The sequence below is a fragment of the Miniopterus schreibersii genome, assembly GCF_964146895.1.
Source record: "Miniopterus schreibersii genome assembly, chromosome: Y".
Classification (NCBI taxonomy): domain Eukaryota; kingdom Metazoa; phylum Chordata; class Mammalia; order Chiroptera; family Miniopteridae; genus Miniopterus; species Miniopterus schreibersii.
This window is the reverse complement of record NC_138120.1, coordinates 6,290,964-6,310,782: the sequence shown is the minus strand read 5'-3', so window position 1 is coordinate 6,310,782 and position 19,819 is coordinate 6,290,964. Positions and strand designations below refer to the sequence as shown.

The following is a 19,819-nucleotide window of genomic DNA, read 5'->3' as shown; positions in this document are numbered from 1 at the left end:
AGAAGACAGGGAGGTGGTTTGTGGATGTTCACTGGAGAAATGGTTGTCTCAGGTACTAGGAGCAGCCAAGAGAATAGGGGCAGGGACATGCTTACTTGGGAGATGGTGGGGATGCCTGATCCTGGGTCGGGAGATCTGGGATCTCTCAATCCAAGCACTATCTCTCACCCATCAAGGTGACTCTTCCATCCTGCTCAGATCCTCCTGCTTTGGTACCCTGACCCCCAGTTGTGCCTCAAGGTCTTGTGCTTCTGGAATTGTCCCATCTGAGCTGGTGAGTGAACAGAGCTGTTGGATGAGCAGAGCTGGTGGGCAGGTAGCTGCACAGGCGACTTGTGTTGTCTGAGTGTTTGGAGCCAAGCACTTGGCTGGAGCCTGGCTTTCCAAAGACTTGTCAGACCAGTGGGGGAGACTAGCCTCAGAGAAAGTGGGGAAGAAGAGGCCACAGATTGTCTGGTTCTAGCACTTTCAACTTTAATTTGGGCAAAGAGAGGGATTGTTTTATCAGCACAAAACCTTCATCTATGCAAACACCAGCTGCCTTCTCCAAGACCCTCCCTGGTGCCTGGAGCTAGGCTGTGTCCCTTCTCCAGGGAGTTGCCTGCACCCTTTTAGGGAGCTAGGTGGGCTCTAGCTTGCCTCACCTGCTGCTGCATGGAGGGTGGGGAGCTGGCCCTGGGACAGCTGCTTCTGTGTCCTGGGTGCAGGTCAACACTGATGGAGGCTCGGACATTCAGCTGTTTTTAAAAGCATTTGTCCATCCAGGTCTTTTTTCCATTTAGTGTAATCTGATGATTTACAAACAACAACCATCTCAGTGATGAGGGCTTTTATTGAGATCACCTTTATCTGACAAGGCAGAGAAACAGTCTTGTTTCTCCTCTCTGGGCTTCAAGAGCTGATGGTTGTGTTGTTTCAGGCAGGGCCCCAGCTATGGCAGCGACTACCATAGTGCATGACACATCTGAGGCAGTGGAGCTGTGCCCTCTGTACAGCCTCTACCTGAAGCCCATCACCAAGATCACTATCAGTGTTGCCCTCCCGCAGCTGAAGCAGCCCAGGAAGTCTGTTTCTAACTGGGAGGTGATGGAGAGGCTGAAGGGTATGGTGCACAACCACCAGTTCTCCACGCTGCGCATTTCCAAGAGCACCAAGGACTTCATCCGCTTCGAGGGCGAGGTGGAGAACAAGAGCATGGTCAAGTCTTTCCTGGCCTGCCTGGAAGGCAAGACCATCAAGCTCAGTGGCTTCTCTGACATCCTCAAAGTGCATGCGGCTGAGCTCAAGATTGAGTTCCCCACCCGCCATGACTGGGATTCCTTCTTCCTGGACTCCAAAGACATGAACAAAACGAAGCCTGGAGAGCGGCCAGATACGATCCACCTGGAGGGGCTGCCCTGCAAGTGGTTCGCCCTGAAGGCATCAGGCTCTAAGAAGCCCAGTGAGGAGGTCCTGGTCAAGGTGTTTGAGAAGTTTGGGGAGATCCGGAATGTGGACATCCCCATGCTGGACCCCTACCGGGAAGAGATGACTAGGCACAACTTCCATACCTTCAGTTTTGGGGGCCACTTGAACTTCGAGGCATATGTCCGGTACTGTGAGTACTCAGGCTTCATCCAGGCCATGAGCACCCTGCGTGGGATGAAGCTTATGTACAAGGGTGAGGAGGGCAAGGCTGTGGCCTGCAACATCAAGGTGAGACTGGGTCTCCACGCTGGGTGGGTGTCCATGCTTCAACCTTTTCAGAGTAGGGGGTAAAACAACACAAAAGATGTGTGATCGAGAATTTCAGGTGCAGAGACAGATATACAGCCCCCAGATCTGTGGATTTTGCTGAATCCATATCTTTAGTAAAATGTGGGACTCCAGGTATTTGAACATAATTGAGGTTGGGTTCTCTGAAAGGAATTCTGACCTGTATGAGCTGGGACAACTTGGTGCCTCCAAAACCTCCTCTTTAAAAGAAGGTGGGGCCTTTCTTCTATTGGTGTTGACTCTGTCCTGTGTTCCTTTGTGGTGACAAGAACACTAGCCTCTCAGAGGAGCCGGGGTTTTTATGGCTGCTAGGCAATTTGAACCCTGTTAGTGAAAGCAGAGGCCCGGCTTATTTCACTTAGCATAATATTCTCCAGCACCGTACATACTGTCCCAAAGGGTACGGAGAGTGACTGGGGAGGGGGAAGGAACGGGGGGGGGGGAACGGGTCATTGGGGAGAAAAAGGGACATCTGTAATACTTTAAACAAAAATAAAAATTATATAAAAAAAAAAAAAAAAAAGGAAAGCAGAGGCCCTATGGTGGGCGGGTCCTGGGCATGGTCAGTGGGATGGTGGGCCCCTAGGAGCAGAAGGGGAAAATTGTCTCATAAAAGGGGCAACTTTTTTATTCTTAGTAAGAAATAGGCAAGTTAATGTCTCAAGGTGAGTTCATCCTCCCTGGTTGAATTGGGACTTCACAGATGTGTGTGGCAGTGAAGGGCAATCTGGTGCCAGAAACTGTGATTCCCACCCATATTCTGGGTTTGACTGGCTCCTGAGTGGAGAGCACCCTGTACCTCTTATTGTCTGAAAGAGAGGGCATGCCTGTTGGTGTGGGCTGTGCTCCCCGTATTGAGAGAACAGTGTTGTTGGCCTTTCCACTTTGCACTGTTTTCTCCTGAAGGTGTCTCTTGATTCGACCAAACACCTAAGCGATGCCTCCATCAAGAAGCGGCAGCTGGAGAGACAGAAACTGCAGGAACTGGAGCAACAGCGGGAGGAACAGAAGCGGCGAGAGAAAGAGGCAGAGGAACGGCAGAGGGCCAAGGAGAGGTAGGCTTTGTATAGGGGTAGGGCCTTGGGACCCACTGCCTGACTTGTGTGTGCTTGTGTGCATGTGCCTCCACATGCATCTGTGTGTGCACCTGTGTATGTGCATCTATCCAAGCCATGACTGCCTGGAACTTGGTGCAAAGTGTGCATGTACCTGGTCCCACCTCGAAATTTATTCTCACTTGTGACATGGCCTGTGCAGGTCCTGTGACTGTGCCTGTCCTCCAGAGTGTGTCACTCACTCATCTCTGTGTGTCCTGTTGTACGTTTTGTATTTGTTTGAAACTAAGCTAACAAAATGACTTAGAGATCTAATGGAGTGGCCCGATTTTAATAAAATTAGTTCCAGTTGACATGCCTTTAAAGTAACTGCCTCTATTCTTCCCTTCCGGTTAGCTGTCAGGAGGCCAACTCAGGTCACAGTTTACTCTCTTTTATCTTTCCTTGTTGTTGTTATAAAAGTAACATAACCAAGGATATTTCCTCAATTTTGGGAAACAGAGAAATTCTGCATATTACATCCCTGCCTCTGTGCTTTTGGAGTATCTAGCATTTGTGTGTGCATTTGCCTCTGTTCTGTGTGTACTGAAGTTCCACCTCAAACATAGGGTGGGGAGGTGGGGGGTGTTGGTATAAGTCATTCCTGACCAGTCTTTCAGTTTATATCTCTGTGGAGCTGATGTAACAGTGACCCACTGTTGATCCTTGTTTTCTCTTCCATTCTTCCCTGGGTCAATTATGCAGCTGCAAAGACATATCTGCACAGAGCCATTTCCATCTTTGCCTCTGAGCCCTCATCCAGCTTGTGGGTCCAGACCAAGCTGTTGTCATTGTATGAACCCCACACTGTGGTCTGGGGAGGCCATATGGGCAGCAGGTCGGGGAGAGGGTTTGGGTCAGGAAGGAGAGAGCCCTGACCAGTCCTCTATCTGATCCATGGAGCCAGGTCCCCTCTACACAGAGCTGGATGCCTGGGGAGCATGGGACCAGTTCATGGTGAGGTGACCATCTTCAGGGCTGTGTCCTGAGTAGAAGAGATGGATGGTACACTGAATAAAATGTCAGCTCTCTTGGGCACAGCCAGGGAAAGCCCAGGCAGGAAGTTTAGTTGAGGAGACACATCCTGCACAGTGAAGACCAGTGCAGCCTGTGTCTGGAGCGGGCTTGTCCCCAAATTTCAACCATGACCTGTAGACTGTACTGTCCTCCCAAGGTATTCCTGCATTTTGGAAAGCAGCTCTGGGGGCCCTTTCCTTGGCATTTTGGGGAGAAAAAAGCAGCTCAGGAAGTGGAAGGCATTATGTGGTCCTTGACGACAGATGCAGACTCTGTGTAGGGTGGAGGCAGGGTTAGGACAGAGGGTCCCAGACAGCAGGGTGGTGCTAGTGCTGTGGCTCTGCAGTGGTGGGAAGGGGTCCTGTGTTTTGTGCCAGCTGGGGTGGGTGTGGGGCTCAGGGGCAGGGCTGTGGTCATGCCAGGATGGCCCTTCCTCTCTGCCAGAGCCTGCAGGCTGGACTCGGTGCCTCAGTACCTTCTCCACATCTTCATCACAGGTGTGGGTGGTACAGATTTGATGGGCAACAGGGTGCAGCTGCAGCCGTCACGTTATTAGATAGGATGAGGTTGGACTTTAGTCATGTTTGTTTAGAGCAGTGACCACTTGCAAGCTCCCGGATGCCACAGTTCTTGAACCTTGTGGGGCCTGGCCCTTGAGTGTGATAGGAAGTCTCAGTGCTCTGCCAGGCTTCATCCTGTCTGTCATCCATGGACTTCTGGCTTCAGGTCTCATATATTTGTTTTCTTTATCGCTTCTGGTGCAGCTGCCTTTATCACTGAGTCCTTTGTCCCTAAGTTGTTTGATAATCTTAAAGCCAAGGAGCAGAGGAAAATGCTGGGTGAATATATCCCTGGTTCTTTCAGATTTTCCCTGGCGGCTCACTCAATACTGGTTGCATTTGGATCCTCATTTCATGGATTCTACCCCAAAAACATTGTTAGGAGGTAAATTGGGTGTGCTGTGGATTTACTTAAAGGAAAGTTGCCATCTCCACGTAGCATTTATGGAGTGACCTCCCAGGATTTCTGTGAAACATGGGTGCTCTTTGGTACCTCAACCAAGGGCACACCCCAGAGCAAGCTCTTCTTGACTTTCTGTCATTGTGGATTTGCGTATTATAGAATTTCAGACAAGTGGGATAATATGGTATGTGATCCCCTGAGTGTGGTCTTTCCCCTTGTGGAATGCTTCCAGAATGTTCCTTGTGGCTGTGTATGGTTGGGTTTCATTCCTCCTCTCAGACTGAGGTTCCCAGAGTGTCACTCAGCCGCTGAGGGCCCCAGGATGGGGAATTTGTCCCCACTGGGAGTCGCTGTGGCATTGACTTGGCATTTTAGGAGCTGTTCCTTTCTGAACTGTATCCAGTACCTGTGACCATCCTCTCTTGTTGTATGGTCCTCCACTTGCTGCTGGTATGTCTTGTTCAGAGGAAAGCTGTCGTCATATCAAATCCATGGCTCCCTCTCTGCAGGGCTTCAGGTTTGGGTCCCATGTAGCAACACTGTACCTAGAAAGATTATGAAATTCTCGCCTTTTGCGTCTGCTGCTTCCTGAATTGTTTTTTCGGCTCAACTGAAATGAATTTGGGGATAAAGAGCCGAAATAGTTAATTGCATGAACACCTTCCCAAGATCCACCTTTCCTGTTTCAGTACAGGGTGTTCACCTGCTGCCCTGCATCTGCCTAATGGCCTCCTTATCTCTTTGCACAGGAAACAGAAGGAACTGGAAGAAATGCAAAGGGAGCGAAAGAGAGAGGAGAAACTTCGCAAGAGGGAGCGTAAGCAGAGGGACCGTGAGCTCCGGCGCAACCAGAAGAAGCTGGAGAAACGTCAGGCAGAGGAGCAGAAAAAGCTGCAGAAGATCAAGCTGGAGGAGCGGAAGCTGCTGCTGGCCCAGCGCAACCTGCAGTCCATCCGGCTGATTGCAGAGCTGCTGAGCCGTGCCAAGGTACCCAGGCTGGGCCTTACTCACAGGGGTGCATGCCTCCTGCTGTCACTCTTGGGTCAAGCCAAGGCCATGTGCCTTGTCTGATTGTGGCCACAGCCAGAAGGAATAGGCTTCCCATAGAGGGTAACTGTCCTCTGGTGTGTGTAGGGTTCCTACCATGTTCCAGATTTCAGATTTAAGGAGCTGATAGAGTTTTGAATTAAGTGTCACCTGTGTCCAGGCCTCCTGGGTGCTGGCCAGATGGCCTTGGGGTGCCAAAGCAAAGGGTCACTGTTTCCTGCAGAGATAAGGAGGAGTGGCAGAGCTCTCAGAGAGTCACTCGGCCTCCCTTTGCTCTCCTTCTGCTAGGAACATGCTGCCCAGGTCTGGTTAGGTCACCCAGCCTTGCCCTGATTCCTCTAGGCCAGCAGTCTAGGGTGGGAGGACAAAGACTGAACCTGGTCCCCAGGGAACCCGTGATGCTTCACAGAACTTGCCCGGCTGCATCCCTCTTCTGCAGCTATGGTATGACAGGTATTGGCTTGTGCTATGTGAGTGAACCCTCAGGGCTGAGAGCCTCCTCATGCCTCCCGGAGACCCAACCTGTAATTCCTGCAAGCTGGGCCCAGAGCCCAGATGGACAGACCTGAGCTTAGGCAGCCACTTACCCTGTGCAGTCCAAAATGGGGCAACCCCCTAATTTGATGTCCTCGGGAAGGACAATGGCAGGTGTGCTGAGACATGTAGCAGCTCAGCTCTTATTTCATGGTGAATATTGTTGACAGTGACTCAGGCTGGCCCAGCATGTCCCAACAGCCTGGGTGGCCTGTGTCTGTGTTGTCATCTCACTCCCTGTTGTGGTGACCCTGGAGGGGCCTGGGACCCCTCCCTCCCCAAAATGTGCTGTTCCAGGGCTCTGACAAGTAGCTTAATGGGGTGTGCACCTCAATGTGTGACTGCCAGGTGTGGCCGGCATGGGTGCTGTACCTGTCCAGGCCAAAGTCTGGCATCCCAGGCCATGAGGCCTTTGAGAACTCAGTGCAGCTCCAAGCATGTGGGCAGGTCCCAGACTTCTCTCGGCTCATGCCCTCTCTCCCGCAGGCCCTGAAGGTCCAGGAGCAGGAGCAGAAGGATCAGGCTCTGTGGCAGCAGCAGCTGGAGGAGAAGCAGTGGCTGCGGGAGCCTGAGCTGAGGCCAGTGGAGGAGGAAGAGCGTGCCCTGGGGCTACAGAGGAAGGAGAGGCAGCTTAGCCAGCGCCTGCTGAGCATCCTACTGAGCAAGAAGGCGGATGACTCACAGGTGCAGGACAGGCTTGGCGTGGCAAACTCGGACCTGCTGCAGCCCATGCTGGACATATTGCAGACAGTGTCAGCTGGGTATGTGAGTGCTACCTCCTCACATCTTTTGGCAGACCAGCTTTCCCCTAGCACCCCAAAGGAGACTCTTCTGTGGCCAGAGACAGAGTGCACTCCCAGAAATAGGAACAGGAACATGGTCAAGGACACTCAGTGCAGGGACCTACAGCCATCTCACCCAATCGCCCCCAACAATGTCTCCTGGCAGAAGAGATATCCAGCTGTTCTCTTTTGCATTCCTGACAACAATCAGCAAACCAAGGGTGTCTCTGCCTCCTGCAACCAGAGTATACCCCAGAAAGATGTCCAGTCACAGAAGGCAGGCAATTGGGAGGATGGGAGGCAGCAGAAGGAGCAGAGGTCCCGCAAGAGGTGCTCACAACAGCCCAATAGCCCCCACCTGCTCAGTGCAAACCCTGCCCTTCCCCAGTCTCAAAGGTCCCAAAGCATACACTGCTGGGATCACAGGGAGAGGAGCCGAAACCACAGGGGTGGCTCAGGCAGGAATCTGAGCCGCCACCACCGCAGCCAGAGGTCCCGCTCTATGTCTCCCAGTAGGCACGTCAGCACCTCGGACAAGTAATGCAGGGCATGTCCTCCCCTCATCCCAGAACACTGGGACCTGAGGAGCATTCTGGCTCTTCTTTTCACTGCCTCAGAAGCACACAACCCAGGAGCCTCCATGTAGACAAAGGCAGCATGTCACGACTCTTTCAATGACAGGAGGCCCTTGAGTTCCACACTGGAGCTGCCAGTCACTAGCCCTTAGTTTCCTTTAAGATGTTGATTGATAGTTTTAATTTTGCCAGTCCTCAATCTATAGAAATGGTCAGAGCCACAGTCCAGAGATGGCTGATCCATCACATGACAAGACAGGGCAGAATGTAAGTACCACTCAGCAACACCCTGCCCCATGTACCCTGATGTCATGGCAGGTACCTGGCAGAGGATGAGTGGTCAGCATGAGGATCCCATGGTACCATGGGGTGCAGAAAGAGAAAACCTTGCCCTGCTGGTGAATTTTCTTTCTTTTTGTAATTTTAACTGATTGGAACTTACAGTGGCTGGACTGCCAAAAGAACCAAGTGACCTCAGCAGAGGAAGTCACAGCTGGAGAAGGGAAGTCCTACAGGACTGACACTAAGATATGGTGCTGGACTTTCAAACTTTGAGGCATGGGGGCAGTAGCTTGCTGTTCCTTAAGTTCAGAACCATTCAGTTTTACAAATTCAATAACGCATAGAAAAGTTTGGTTAAAAGCTTTGGTTCCTAGTCAAGGTTAGTGTGTGTAGTTTTTAAAAGATGTTTTGATAAATTATTTTCACTTGGAATGTTTCAAACCATTTAAAGCTGCAAACTTGTTATATTTTATAATCATTTGCATTAGGAAAGATGGTGTTTATTCCAATTTGCATTTTTATGGTGAAATAAAATTCTTTTCCAATGAACTAGTATTTTGCATATTTTGTTTGTTATAAATTCTTTGGACTCCATTGTTGAACTGAGCCTAGTTTAGTGTTTTTGAATTGATGGAAATCATTTGCTTTACCTAGAACTGCTAATTTGCAAGGATGTTCTTCATGGTGCTGTTATCAACTAACCCAGTAGAGGAGAATCCTGGGTTCTAAGAGCCATTCAGTTTGTTTACCAAGAACATAAAGTTTAGTGAATTCACTAAAGCAATATTTTTAAGGCCTAAATAGCTGCTTTTAAAAAACACAATATAGAAAAAGTGGTTCTTTACCCAACTAGAGAGTCAAGTTAGTGGATTAGGCTGGCCCTTGCTGGGACCCCAGACTGTGATGATAACAGATCTTCTCACCCTGTGTACAGCCAGTCTTGGGAAATCTCCCCCCCCCCCCCCAATCACCATCAGAACTGAGCTGGGCACAGCAGACTCATACTTTCTCTGGCAGGGCTTTGTTTTTGTCACCCACCAAGACATGGGTGCAAGGTGCTCTCTGATGTCCACCAATTAGAGGTGCCCCTAAGGAACCCTGTGCAGCCATACCAGGCTCACTGAGCATTAGCCTGCCAGAGACTCTAAGAATGCCCTTGGGCCATGAGTAACTCTGGACATCCATGATGTGGTGCTCACTCAGACAGGGTCCCTGAATCCTGAGGATCATGAAGGAGCAAATACAGGATCAAAGAGAAGTCCAAATGGTAGTGAGGTTGGGAGGTCAGGAGGTCTCTATAGGGTCCATGGAGATTTCTGAGTCTGGGAGGTCTGTGAGCTGAAAGGACATCTAAGTGTGTTCAGGGCATCTCACTGATGATCCAGGCAGAGGTTTGTACAGCAGGAATGAACACTGTGATCTAGGGTCAGAAAGAAATAGCTAGGTAGGTGTCCCTGTTGAAAATTGCAACCAGAAGAACAGTGGGAGACAGAGGCACAGACAAGGTCATAGGGTCTTTCAGCTAGGTGTGAAGTGATACAACTATGAAGAGAGATCAGGTTTGGGAAGCAGGCTGTGGTACAGGCATGCATATGGCTGTGCTGGCCTGGGCAGGGGAAGGGAGGATGGAGATGGCAAAATCAGTTGCCTGTGTTCTCGTGGGTACACTGGATGTGTGTGGGAGTAGTTCTGGGACAGCTGAGGAATGCCATCTCCAAACTTTAAGAGAAAGGGTTTCACTGTGGAAGAGATTCAGGAATCTGCATTTTAAACATACCCTCTATTCACTCTCCAGGACTGGTCTGTGGGGAGTAATAGAATCTGTTGGAAATAGGTGCCCATGATGATTTAGACATGCACATGCAAACATCAAAGCAAGTCAGGAACAGGAGGGTTGAAGTGAGAGGTGTGGATGTTCTTTCTCTTCAGGTTCTGCTATGGAGAGGGAAAAAGGAGAGTGGTAATTGGTTGTGACATAACAGTTTAGAGGCACCAGAAAAACATGATGAAGACTCTTCAGAAGCCTGAGTGCCTGGTTTTTAATCATTTCCCCAAACACCCCTCTTCTGTGGTGGGGGTGGGAAAGGGCCAAGTGAGGAACCCATGTTCTATGTCGGATCTAATCATTTGGGTTCATCATCTCAGGTTCAGACACTTTGTCACCTCTTTGAGTTCACGTAGGATTTTCCACATTGTTAGAACTCATTTATTTTCTTTTTACTTTTAAAAAAGTTTATCTTTATTCAGAGTATTACAGATGTCTTCCTTTTCCCCCATTGATCCCCTTCATCCCACATACCCCCTTCCCAGGCCTTCTCCATACTACTATCAGAGAAAGACAAGTAACATATAATCTTACTCATATGTGAAATCTAAGGAACAAGATAAACTAATGAACAAAATAGATCCAGACACAGAAGCATGGAACAGACTGATGAATCTCAAAGGCCAAAGGCAGGGGTGGGGGAAAGGGAGGAAAGAGATTGACCAAAGAACTGACATGCATATATGCATAATCCATGGACACAGACAATAGTGTGGCAAAGGCCTGGTGCTTGGATTTGGGGAGTGTGTGTGTGTGGGGGGGGAAGGGGGTGTGGGAGAGGGAGAGGGTTGTGTGTGTGTGTGTGTGTGCAGTGTAGAAGGGGGTCAATGGGAAAAAGGAACATCTGTAATACTTTCAACAATAAAAGTAATTTTTTTTTTAAAAGCAGATGTAGGTAGATATGGGGTATTGAGAAAGAGGGATGTTCATATCAGAGGGCAAAAGGGTGGCTTACACATTTTCCATAGGGATGAAATGAAATAAAATGGAAGAAAATGAAAATTAGAAAATAAGTAAAACTTTTAAATAAATAAATTTAAATAAATAAAATTTGAAAATAATTGAATAAAAATAATTAAAAATAAATAAAATTAAAATAATTAAAATAGATTAAAAATTAAGTCAATAAATAAAATAATATTAACCTTTATTATGTTGAGGTATGTGTCCTGTACACCTGCTTTGTGAAGAGTTCTTAGTATAAATGGATATTGAATTTTGTCAAAGTATTTTTTCTTATTGTGGTATTATCTAGTGGCCATCTGTATGTTGGGATTTCTCAGCAACCATGGACCCCATCTCAGAATGTTTTTCTTTTATTTCTTTTCTTTTAAATTTAAATTTATTTTTTTCTATTACAGTTGACATTCAATATTATTTTGTATTAGTTTCAGGTGTACCTCATAGTGGTTAGACATTTTTATAATTTACAAAATAATCCCCCCTATATTTCAAGTACCCACCTGGCACCATACAGAGTTATTATAATAGTATTGACTATATTTTCCAGGCTGTACTTTACATCCCTGTGACTATTTTTTTAAGTACCAATCTGTACTTCTCAATCCATTCAATTTTTTCACCTAGCCCCCTACCTTCAGAATGATGTTTTTAAAAGCTTAACATAAAATCAGATTACAAAGCAGATAATGGTTATTTAGAGATATGAAATGTTGAACATCTTTGATTTTGTTTTTTTAAATATATCTTTATTGATTTCAGAGAGAGGAAAGGAGAGGGAAAGAGAGAGATAAAAACATCAATGATGAGAGAGTCATTGATCGGCTACCTCCTGCATGCCCATGACACGGGATCGAGCCCGCAACCTGGGCTTGTGCCCTGAACAGGAATCTAACCCCAATTGCCTGAGCCACGCCAGGCCAGGATTTTTGATAGAGTAATATAGGTGGTTGAAAATAAGACAATGCATTTAAATACAGCTAACCTTTGAACACTGGTCTGAACAGCTTGGATCCACGTATATGCGGATTTTTTTCAATAAACACTATAGTGTGTTTTCTCATCCTTATGATTATTTTAATAACATTTTCTTCCCTTTAGCTCACTTTTATTGTAAAAATACATTATATAATACATACAACATACAAAATATGTGATGGATAGGATTTCCAGGAAACAGAAAGCTATTAGGAGTTAGGTTTGGTGGGAGGGGTTAGCAGTGACTGCTAATGCAGACAGGTCTTCTTTAGGGATGATGAACATGTTTTGGGACCAGACACAGGTCATGCCTGCAAAATATTCTGAGTCTGCTAATTGTTTAGTTTAAATGGTTAATGATGAATCTTATGCTATGTGTTGGTCTTTGTTAGGACTCATGCCTGTTACTCTGAGAGTCCAGTGAATCCCATTTCTCTGTGGGCCCAGTGTGGAACTACTTCATGTGTAAATGATTTCATATGCAGATGGATATAAAATGTTTAGAGTTTGCTTTCTGGGATGAGGGTGGTTGCTCTATGGAATAGCCAGATCCCTCTGGGTTTTTTGAGCAAATCTCCATTTTTGACAACACACCACCATCTGGTGGCTGCAGAACCATGAGGTGGAGAGGTGACTGAAGGATAGGAATGGGTCCAAATTCATCAGCATCATGGAGTTGTGAGATCCCTGCATGGGCTACCTCGAAGCATAAAGATATCAATGGCTTTTCTTGTTCACAAAGTCATGGGTACCATAACACTGCGTGGCTGTGCCTACTCCACAGTTGAAGGGGTTGTTAACATTCAGGTAGAGGTTACCAAAAGTTGAAGTTCATGGATTCCTCCAAAGTGTCTCCAGAGACCCCCAAGGGTTATGAATACCTGTTTTAGAGATATTGGGGTATGGAAAAGGTGCACTCTTCTGCAGAAAATGTGTTGCCTGTCCCTTGACTTAGCTGTCCTCCCATATGCCCCATATGGGACTGCTAGCTGGCTGTTAAATGCTGCTTTCAATAATTTTGGGTGCATTATAAATCCTGGGAGGGAGATCACTTTGGTACACATGATTTTACGTCATTAGCTGTCACTAACTGAACAGAACAATAGTTTGTACAATCTTAATAAAATAAAATTTAATGCAACTTTAGAACAGAGATGGGAATCAATCTATCCCTTTCTTTGCTCCTCTCAGGCTGACCAGTCAAGAAATGGCCCTGTTGGACCCTGTGTCTACAGTGTTAGCTCCCAACAAATCCTGCCCCTCACCCTCCCTTGGGATAAATCCCTCCACTAGATAGCTTCACTGCTTGGACATCTGGTCAAAACAAAGCAGCACTACAGTTGCAGCCCTCAGAATAGCAGAAATAGCAGATGCTTCCTCAATGCATGTGGAAGCATCATTTAAAATGTTTTTATTGTGGTAAAATAGAGACATAAAATTAACAATTTTGGCCATATTTAGGTGTACAATTTAGTGGCATTAGCACATCTACATTGTTCCACAATCATCATCTTTAGAACTTTCTCAACCTCCCAAACTGAAGCTCTATCCTCATGAAACACTCACTCCCTATCTCCTCTCCCATCATCCCCTTTTGGCCTCTGTGAATTTGTGACTCTTGGAACCTCATATAAGTAGAATCATACAGGAGTTGTCCTTTAGTATCTGGCATATTTAACGTCCTCAAGGTCTATCCATATTGTAGCAGCTGTTGGAATGTCATTCTCTTTCAAGGCTGAATAATATTCCACTCTAGATAGGCCATGTATTGTTCAAACATTGATGGACACTTGGGTGGCTTCACCCACTAGCTACTGTGAACAATGCCACCATTAACACAGGTGTACAACAATCTTCTGGAGTCCCTGCTTTCAATTCTTCAAAGGTTCTCTTTGCTGCCTTCAGGCTGGAAGTGTTTGACATTCTTGCTGGGGCCCCAGATCCCTGGGCTCAGAAGCAGTGGCCACACATCTGGGCACCAGCTCTCAGGGGACAGAGTTGCTGCTAGATACCTATGTGTCCCTGAAGCTCCTTCAAGTGGAAAGGAGAGGAGGAAAAGGTAAGCATAATTTTGAAGGAGTTATTTTAAATGTACACTCTCAACACCCTTTTTCTGCAAGGTACAAAGTTAGCATGGTAGATTACTGTGTGGTCTCTACATAGCTTCTCTTCTCATCTGTGCCTTTAGAGCATCCAAGCAGGCAGAGATGTTATGTTAATGAGTGGGTGTGACTGGATTCCAAAACACTTTATTTTCAAAAGCAGTCCAGGTTCCAGATGTTTGCTGATGTCTGTTCTAGAGATTTGCATATGCTGGTATATGCATTGGTATCCAATAGATGGGAGAAAAATGTGAAAATAAACATGCCAACAAAGTAATCTATCATTTTAAATTTACTCAATTCAAAGGCTGCCATTCATTTGAGCTTCTATGACTTATTTTAGTGTTGAAACAGCTTTCCTCTTAGGGAATATGGGATGAACACTTTTTAAAAATGTGCTTACTTTGCAAAGGATTTTGTCCATCAATAAAACAGCAGAGCCTAGAAAGCACTGCTTGAGATTAGTACAAGAAGGAATGGAGGTGTGGGGTCAGATGCCGTGGCAATGGGCATTGGGCTTTCTGCTTAAGTTGTCATGTGCCTATAGGAATTTTGGGTGCAAACATTGGTATGGCTTAAACTGAGCAGGAAGATGTCATTAGGGAGGTGACAGTTTTCATATAACTAGGATTTAATATCAAGTAGGTATAGGGTATAAGCTAGCCCAAACCACAGAAGCCATATCCTGAACAATATTTGCTGACCACCTTATCACAATAAGGTGGTGCAGATGGGTTCTGCATGTTCTCCTGGGAGGCAGCTGAAGAGGGCATTGTAGCTCATTCTATGGGCCCTGCTTCAGGGTCCATGGAAGAGACCAACCCCACAGGCCTTCAGGAGCTATGACAAGTTTTTCAGAATTGGTTAAAGGATAGCACCCTCTTCTTTATGGATAGAGCAAGCCATGTCCCTGTTGCATGGGGTGCAAAAATTCTACTCCAGGAACAGGACCATGGTGGGATCCCATGCAAAGCAGCAGTCACCTGCTCCTTCAAGATAAGCCCCATCTATGGGGATATTCATGTTCACAGGTGATGATCAAATATAAATAATGATGTTGTCAGTGCAGGTGATGACATGCAGCAATATCTTGAAATTTAATTTATTTTTCTGTTGTTCTTTTTTTCTGTTTTCAGCTTTATATGAAAACACACAGCTCTACAATATGGGTCAGGTCCAGACCCAGCTGCCAGCACAATAAGCTGCTGTACATGGCCAGGATGACCTTGTGCTGGTCCAGGCTGTAAGGGGTGTGCATTATCAACAGCATCCACTATATCCAACGGCTGCCCCCAGGGTGGCTTTAGGACATTGAGGAGTTGGCATGCTAGGTTCCTTGGAGAATCAAATGAGATACCTCTATGTTTGGAAATTCAGAACACATGTTAAGTTGCCTGGTGTTGACCTGTGGAGGTCACTTAATATAAATCTATTGTGATAAGCAGTCCTTGTGCTTTGAAGGTGGCTAAGGAAAGTGACGTGAGTCACTGATGAAAAGCAGGGAAATGGTTCATGACATAGACAAAACAGAAAGACTGAACTATTGAAGAGTGTATCTATGATAGGAGGGCGACTGGCATTGGTGGTGCCAGGGAGTAGGACAGTGGTGGAAGGGTACAAGCCACAGGGAGAGAGTTGTTCTAGACACCAGGGAGCTGTCTAAGGTGGTATCACAGGGAGGAAGAGGAGGGAAGGAGAAAGAAGAGGAGAAGGGGCTGGAGATAGACCAGCCAGCCAGCCCTCTAGCTGTAGGTAGATCAGCCATCCATCCAGTTAGTGGTAGACCAGCAGTCTTTCCAGTTATAAGAAGCTCCCTATCTTCTGGTGCTAGGCAATGAATCATTCTAGACTGTGGTGTCCCATTTAAATTTCATTCCCTCTTTGCTCATGTCAGAGATCTGAGCTAGTAGGGGATCCTGCAGCTCTGAACATGCATGTATTTTGCCCTAGAATAGAATACATGAGTGTGTTTGGTTACTTAATTATGCTTCCTGTGTGTCCCATCTATGACCCAAGGGGAAGATGTGTGACCACCTGTATGCATTAATTGACGTTCAAGGAATGTCTCAGAACTCTAGTGACAGCCATCCTCGCTGATTCAGAGGGAGGAAGCAGTACCTGAAGGCATTCAGGGTTTCCTTGGAAGAGCTCTTTACCACCATCTACAGGTAACACCAAGTACAGGCTCATAGGATTCTGCTTTTTTAAATGTAATATTTTAATATTTTTAAAATTTTTACATTTTTTATTAATTTTTTCCAATTAAAGTTTACATTTAATATTATATTGTATTAGTTTCAGTTGTACAGCATAGTGGTTATATTATACCTGTCTTATGTGAGAGTAATTCACACAGAAACCAAATTGACTGGAAATTTATAAGCCAGTGACTGCAAGTGGATTCCTGCCCTAAACAAACTTGCAGCACTGAATAGTCTTACAGGGAGAATATAAAGGCAAAAACTACATTCTATTTGGCTAAGGGGGGGAAAGTGGGAGACAAGCAAAGTAATATACAGAAACTAAGATAAGCATTAATTAACCTTCTAGGTTAACTATTCCCCGGAATTTTTATGGGTGAAAATCTTTTACAGAGTTTACAAAGAACCAGGTGAGGGGAAGAGACTGTTTCTACCAAATTTTGTTGCTCTTGCTTATCTTCAAAGTAGTGGTTGTAAGGGTAGAAAATAGGAGTGCTAAGATGAAAGTGCTACACTTTAGTTAGACAGTCATATCCCTTATAAAGTTTTCCATTTACTGGGCTGAGTAATGTGTCCAAATAGAGCAAAACACATGGAAGTTGATAATTAATTTAAAATTTAAAAAAACAACACAGGGGATCTTAAAAGATGGTGGCAGAATAGGTGAAAGCAATACATACCTGCTCCCAGTGCCAAGGCAGAGATACAGCTAAAATTTAAAACAATTAACCCTAATTAACAATAGAAAGACACCTGAACAGGAGTATTATATCCAAGGATTGAAAATAAAAAGCTACCCAAAGACTAGTAAGAGGGGTGGAAATGCTGAAAGGCTGGTCCCTATACCCAGGGGCAGTGTCTTTAGCAGGAGAAATATTGGAGCTGCAAAATCTCCCACCCCAGAAGAAAGAGGGGTCTCGATTCCATGACAGGACCCCCAACCCAGAACACTAGGGCCTGAAAGGAGAGCCTGAATAATATTTAGTAGCAAGAAATAAGGGGGAAAATGGTCCACTGAAAGGGGAAGGAAGTCTGCTTGAACCCTGGGCATTCTCTGTAAAGGCTACTGTACAGGTACTCTCTCTTAGGTATTCATGTGGGGCTCTGGTGGAGGAAAGGAGACACAGGGTATATGAAAGCCAGAAGGAAAAGATCAGGGTGACATAGTGAGAAGGAACTGCTGCCATTTTAGGAAGATTCCCCATTTCAGGTATCAGATTACCTGCCTGAATGTATATGTAACCTTATCTGACCTCTGTAACCCCTGCACACTATTTTCACGCCAAAAGCAGGCCCGACCTCTGACCCGATAAAGCTGACCCAAGCCCTTTGTTCGGGGCCTAGAATTTGGAGACTGCCTCCTCTGGGATGGCATGCGTTAGTGAAGGTCTCCTTTCACCTCCTCCGGTGTACGGCCTGAGTCTTTTCCGCTACATTTTGGTTCCCTGAACAGGAAACGACTCACTCGTGCAGGTGCTTTGCCACCAGTGAGGGATCCGCTGGGGGTCTGCGGAGCTCAGAGGCGGGAGGGAAGCATGTGCCCCCGTCTTTTCCGGTCCCGGCCCGTCTGGAGTTCCACGGACGGCCACTCACGGAGTTCACCCACCCGGGCTGCCGGGGGAGGACGAACGGATCTGGACATGGGGTGAGATCTCTTCGGAACCGGTGAGTGCCCTGGGGACCAGGAGCCCGAGACCAGGCCCACCCTATGGGTGGAAGGAGAGACTGATCATGTCTCTTGGCCCTTTGGCCACAGGCAGGGACATCCTATCGGGCGGGGATGTCTAAACTCGGTTGACTGGATTGTGAGTGTGAGTGAGTGAATGTCTGCGTGGCTCCACGGGTGCTCACCTACAGAGTCTGAGTGGGCCCCAACCTGAAGTTCCGTGGTGCACCTCATACAGCTCAGGGCAGCGTCAGACTCTGGGGACCCCATCCCTCCCTGCAAGTCTGATCCGGGTCAGGGGTTTATACTGACCTGCCAAAGCTAAGAGGCACCTAAATCTCCATGAGGGGAGCGGCCAGGCGGGCGAACTGAATACCCCCTCCCTTGTTTGTCTGCGCCAACGTGGGAAGGGTTATGGGGGACACCTCGTCAACGGTATTAGGTTGTATGCTTAAGAACTTTGACTGGTTCAGGGGACAGGACCCCTCGATGACCCCGGATCAGCTCGACACTTTCTGCTCGGTCAAGTGGCCATCATTCAGGGTAGGCTGGCCCCCTGAGGGAACTCTTAATCTGGGGATCGTCCGGGCCATACACCTAGTAGTTACAGGGAAGCCAGGACATCCCGACCAATACATATACATACACAGGTGGCAGGAACTAGCCTGGGAGCTTCCCAGCTGGCTTTGCCAGTGCCAGAAACAGACACACCAAACCATCGGGGTTGCTGGGGCCAAGAAGAAAGCTTCCCGAGTACCAGTAGCCTGCCCTAGGGAAGGCTGGCACCTGCCAATCTACAGGAGTGACCCAGAGGAAGAGCTGCCATTTAGCACATCCCCGTCTTACGCCCCAGAGCCAAGAGCCCCCCAGAACCGAAAGCTCCGGAACCAAAGGCCCCGGAGCTAAACCCCCCCCATCAGTTTCACCACAGTGTCAGGCAGGAGCAGTCCCAGCCTCACAAATGGCAACCAGACACCATCCCAAGCTGGCCCTACAGCTACCCTTAAGGGAGACCCAAGGGTGCCCGCAAGTTGGGCCCGATGGGACCAAGCTACCAGGGCGTACAATAGTCTACTATCAGCCTTTCACTACCACAGATCTCCTCAACTGGAAATATCACACTCCCTCCTACTCTGAAAAACCGCAGGCCTTAATCGACCTTATGGAGTCGATTATGCAAACTCACCGGCCCATGTGGTACGACTGCTATCAGCTACTCCTCACCCTATTCAGTACAGAGGAGCGCTGATGCATACTCCAGGGAGCCCTCCAATACCTAGAAACCATGGCACCAGTGGGGACACTAGACCCAGCGCAGTGGGCCAGAACGGCTGCGTCTGAAGTCCAGCCAGAATGGGACCACCACACTGAAGAGGGCAGGGCGGCACTACAGAGGTATCAAGAAGCCCTCCTCCATGGCATCTGAGAAGGAGCCAGAAGGCCCACCAATATGTCTAAAGTCACCAATGTAACCCAACAACCAGATGAATCCCCAGGAGATTTCTACGAGCAACTGTGTGAGGCATACTGAATTTATACGCCATTTGACCCCAAGGGGCCATGGGAAAAGGGAGTGCCCCAACAGGAAGAGGCATATCCAGGGCGCTCCTCAGCCTCAGACTCCTGCCCCAACTGTCCTCAGCCTGGTGGGCATGGACTCAGACTAGAACAGACTGGGCTCCCTGAATCTTGGCCCCCACAAGCCCATGGTCAAGTTAACTGTGGGGGCCCAAACTCTCCTTTTCATGGTAGACATATGAGCTGAGCACTCCGTGGTAACCACTGCTATAGCCTCCCCCCCCCCCCCGTCGGGGTGTGAGATCTCCATTGTAGAGGCAACCAGACTATTGAGTGGCCCGAAAAGGTTCTGCCAAGCCCAAACAGTAGAATTAGGGGGCCATCAAGTAAGACATGAATTCCTGTACCTCCCAGAGTGCCCAGTCCCACTCCTGGGATGGGACCTGCTGGCCAAACTAGGGGCCCAGATCTCCTTTCAGCCATCTGGGGAAGCCCACTTACAGGTCACCGTCTGTAATGG

The 19,819-nt window shown here is 47.4% G+C and overlaps 1 protein-coding gene and 1 pseudogene across 2 annotated transcripts in view; one reads left to right on the top strand and one right to left on the bottom strand.

Annotated features, from left to right (window-relative positions):
* Positions 1-733, bottom strand: part of LOC308551996 (WD repeat-containing protein 64-like) — a 36,321-nt pseudogene extending 35,588 nt beyond the window's left edge. The window contains exon 1 of the transcript in view: positions 645-733. The product of the transcript in view is annotated as a WD repeat-containing protein 64-like (transcript). The remainder of the gene's footprint in view (positions 1-644) is intronic.
* A 200-nt stretch (positions 734-933) lies between these two features.
* LOC308551995 (A-kinase anchor protein 17A-like) lies at positions 934-18,687 on the top strand (the record flags this gene model as incomplete). The annotated part of the gene is made up of 8 exons (XM_081126938.1): positions 934-1,695; positions 2,662-2,810; positions 5,579-5,816; positions 6,897-7,729; positions 13,753-13,871; positions 16,509-16,525; positions 17,569-17,780; positions 18,255-18,687. The coding sequence occupies 8 exons, from the start codon at positions 934-936 to the stop codon at positions 18,685-18,687; spliced, it is 2,763 nt and encodes a 920-aa protein (XP_080983064.1).
* Between the last annotated feature and the right edge of the window lie 1,132 nt (positions 18,688-19,819).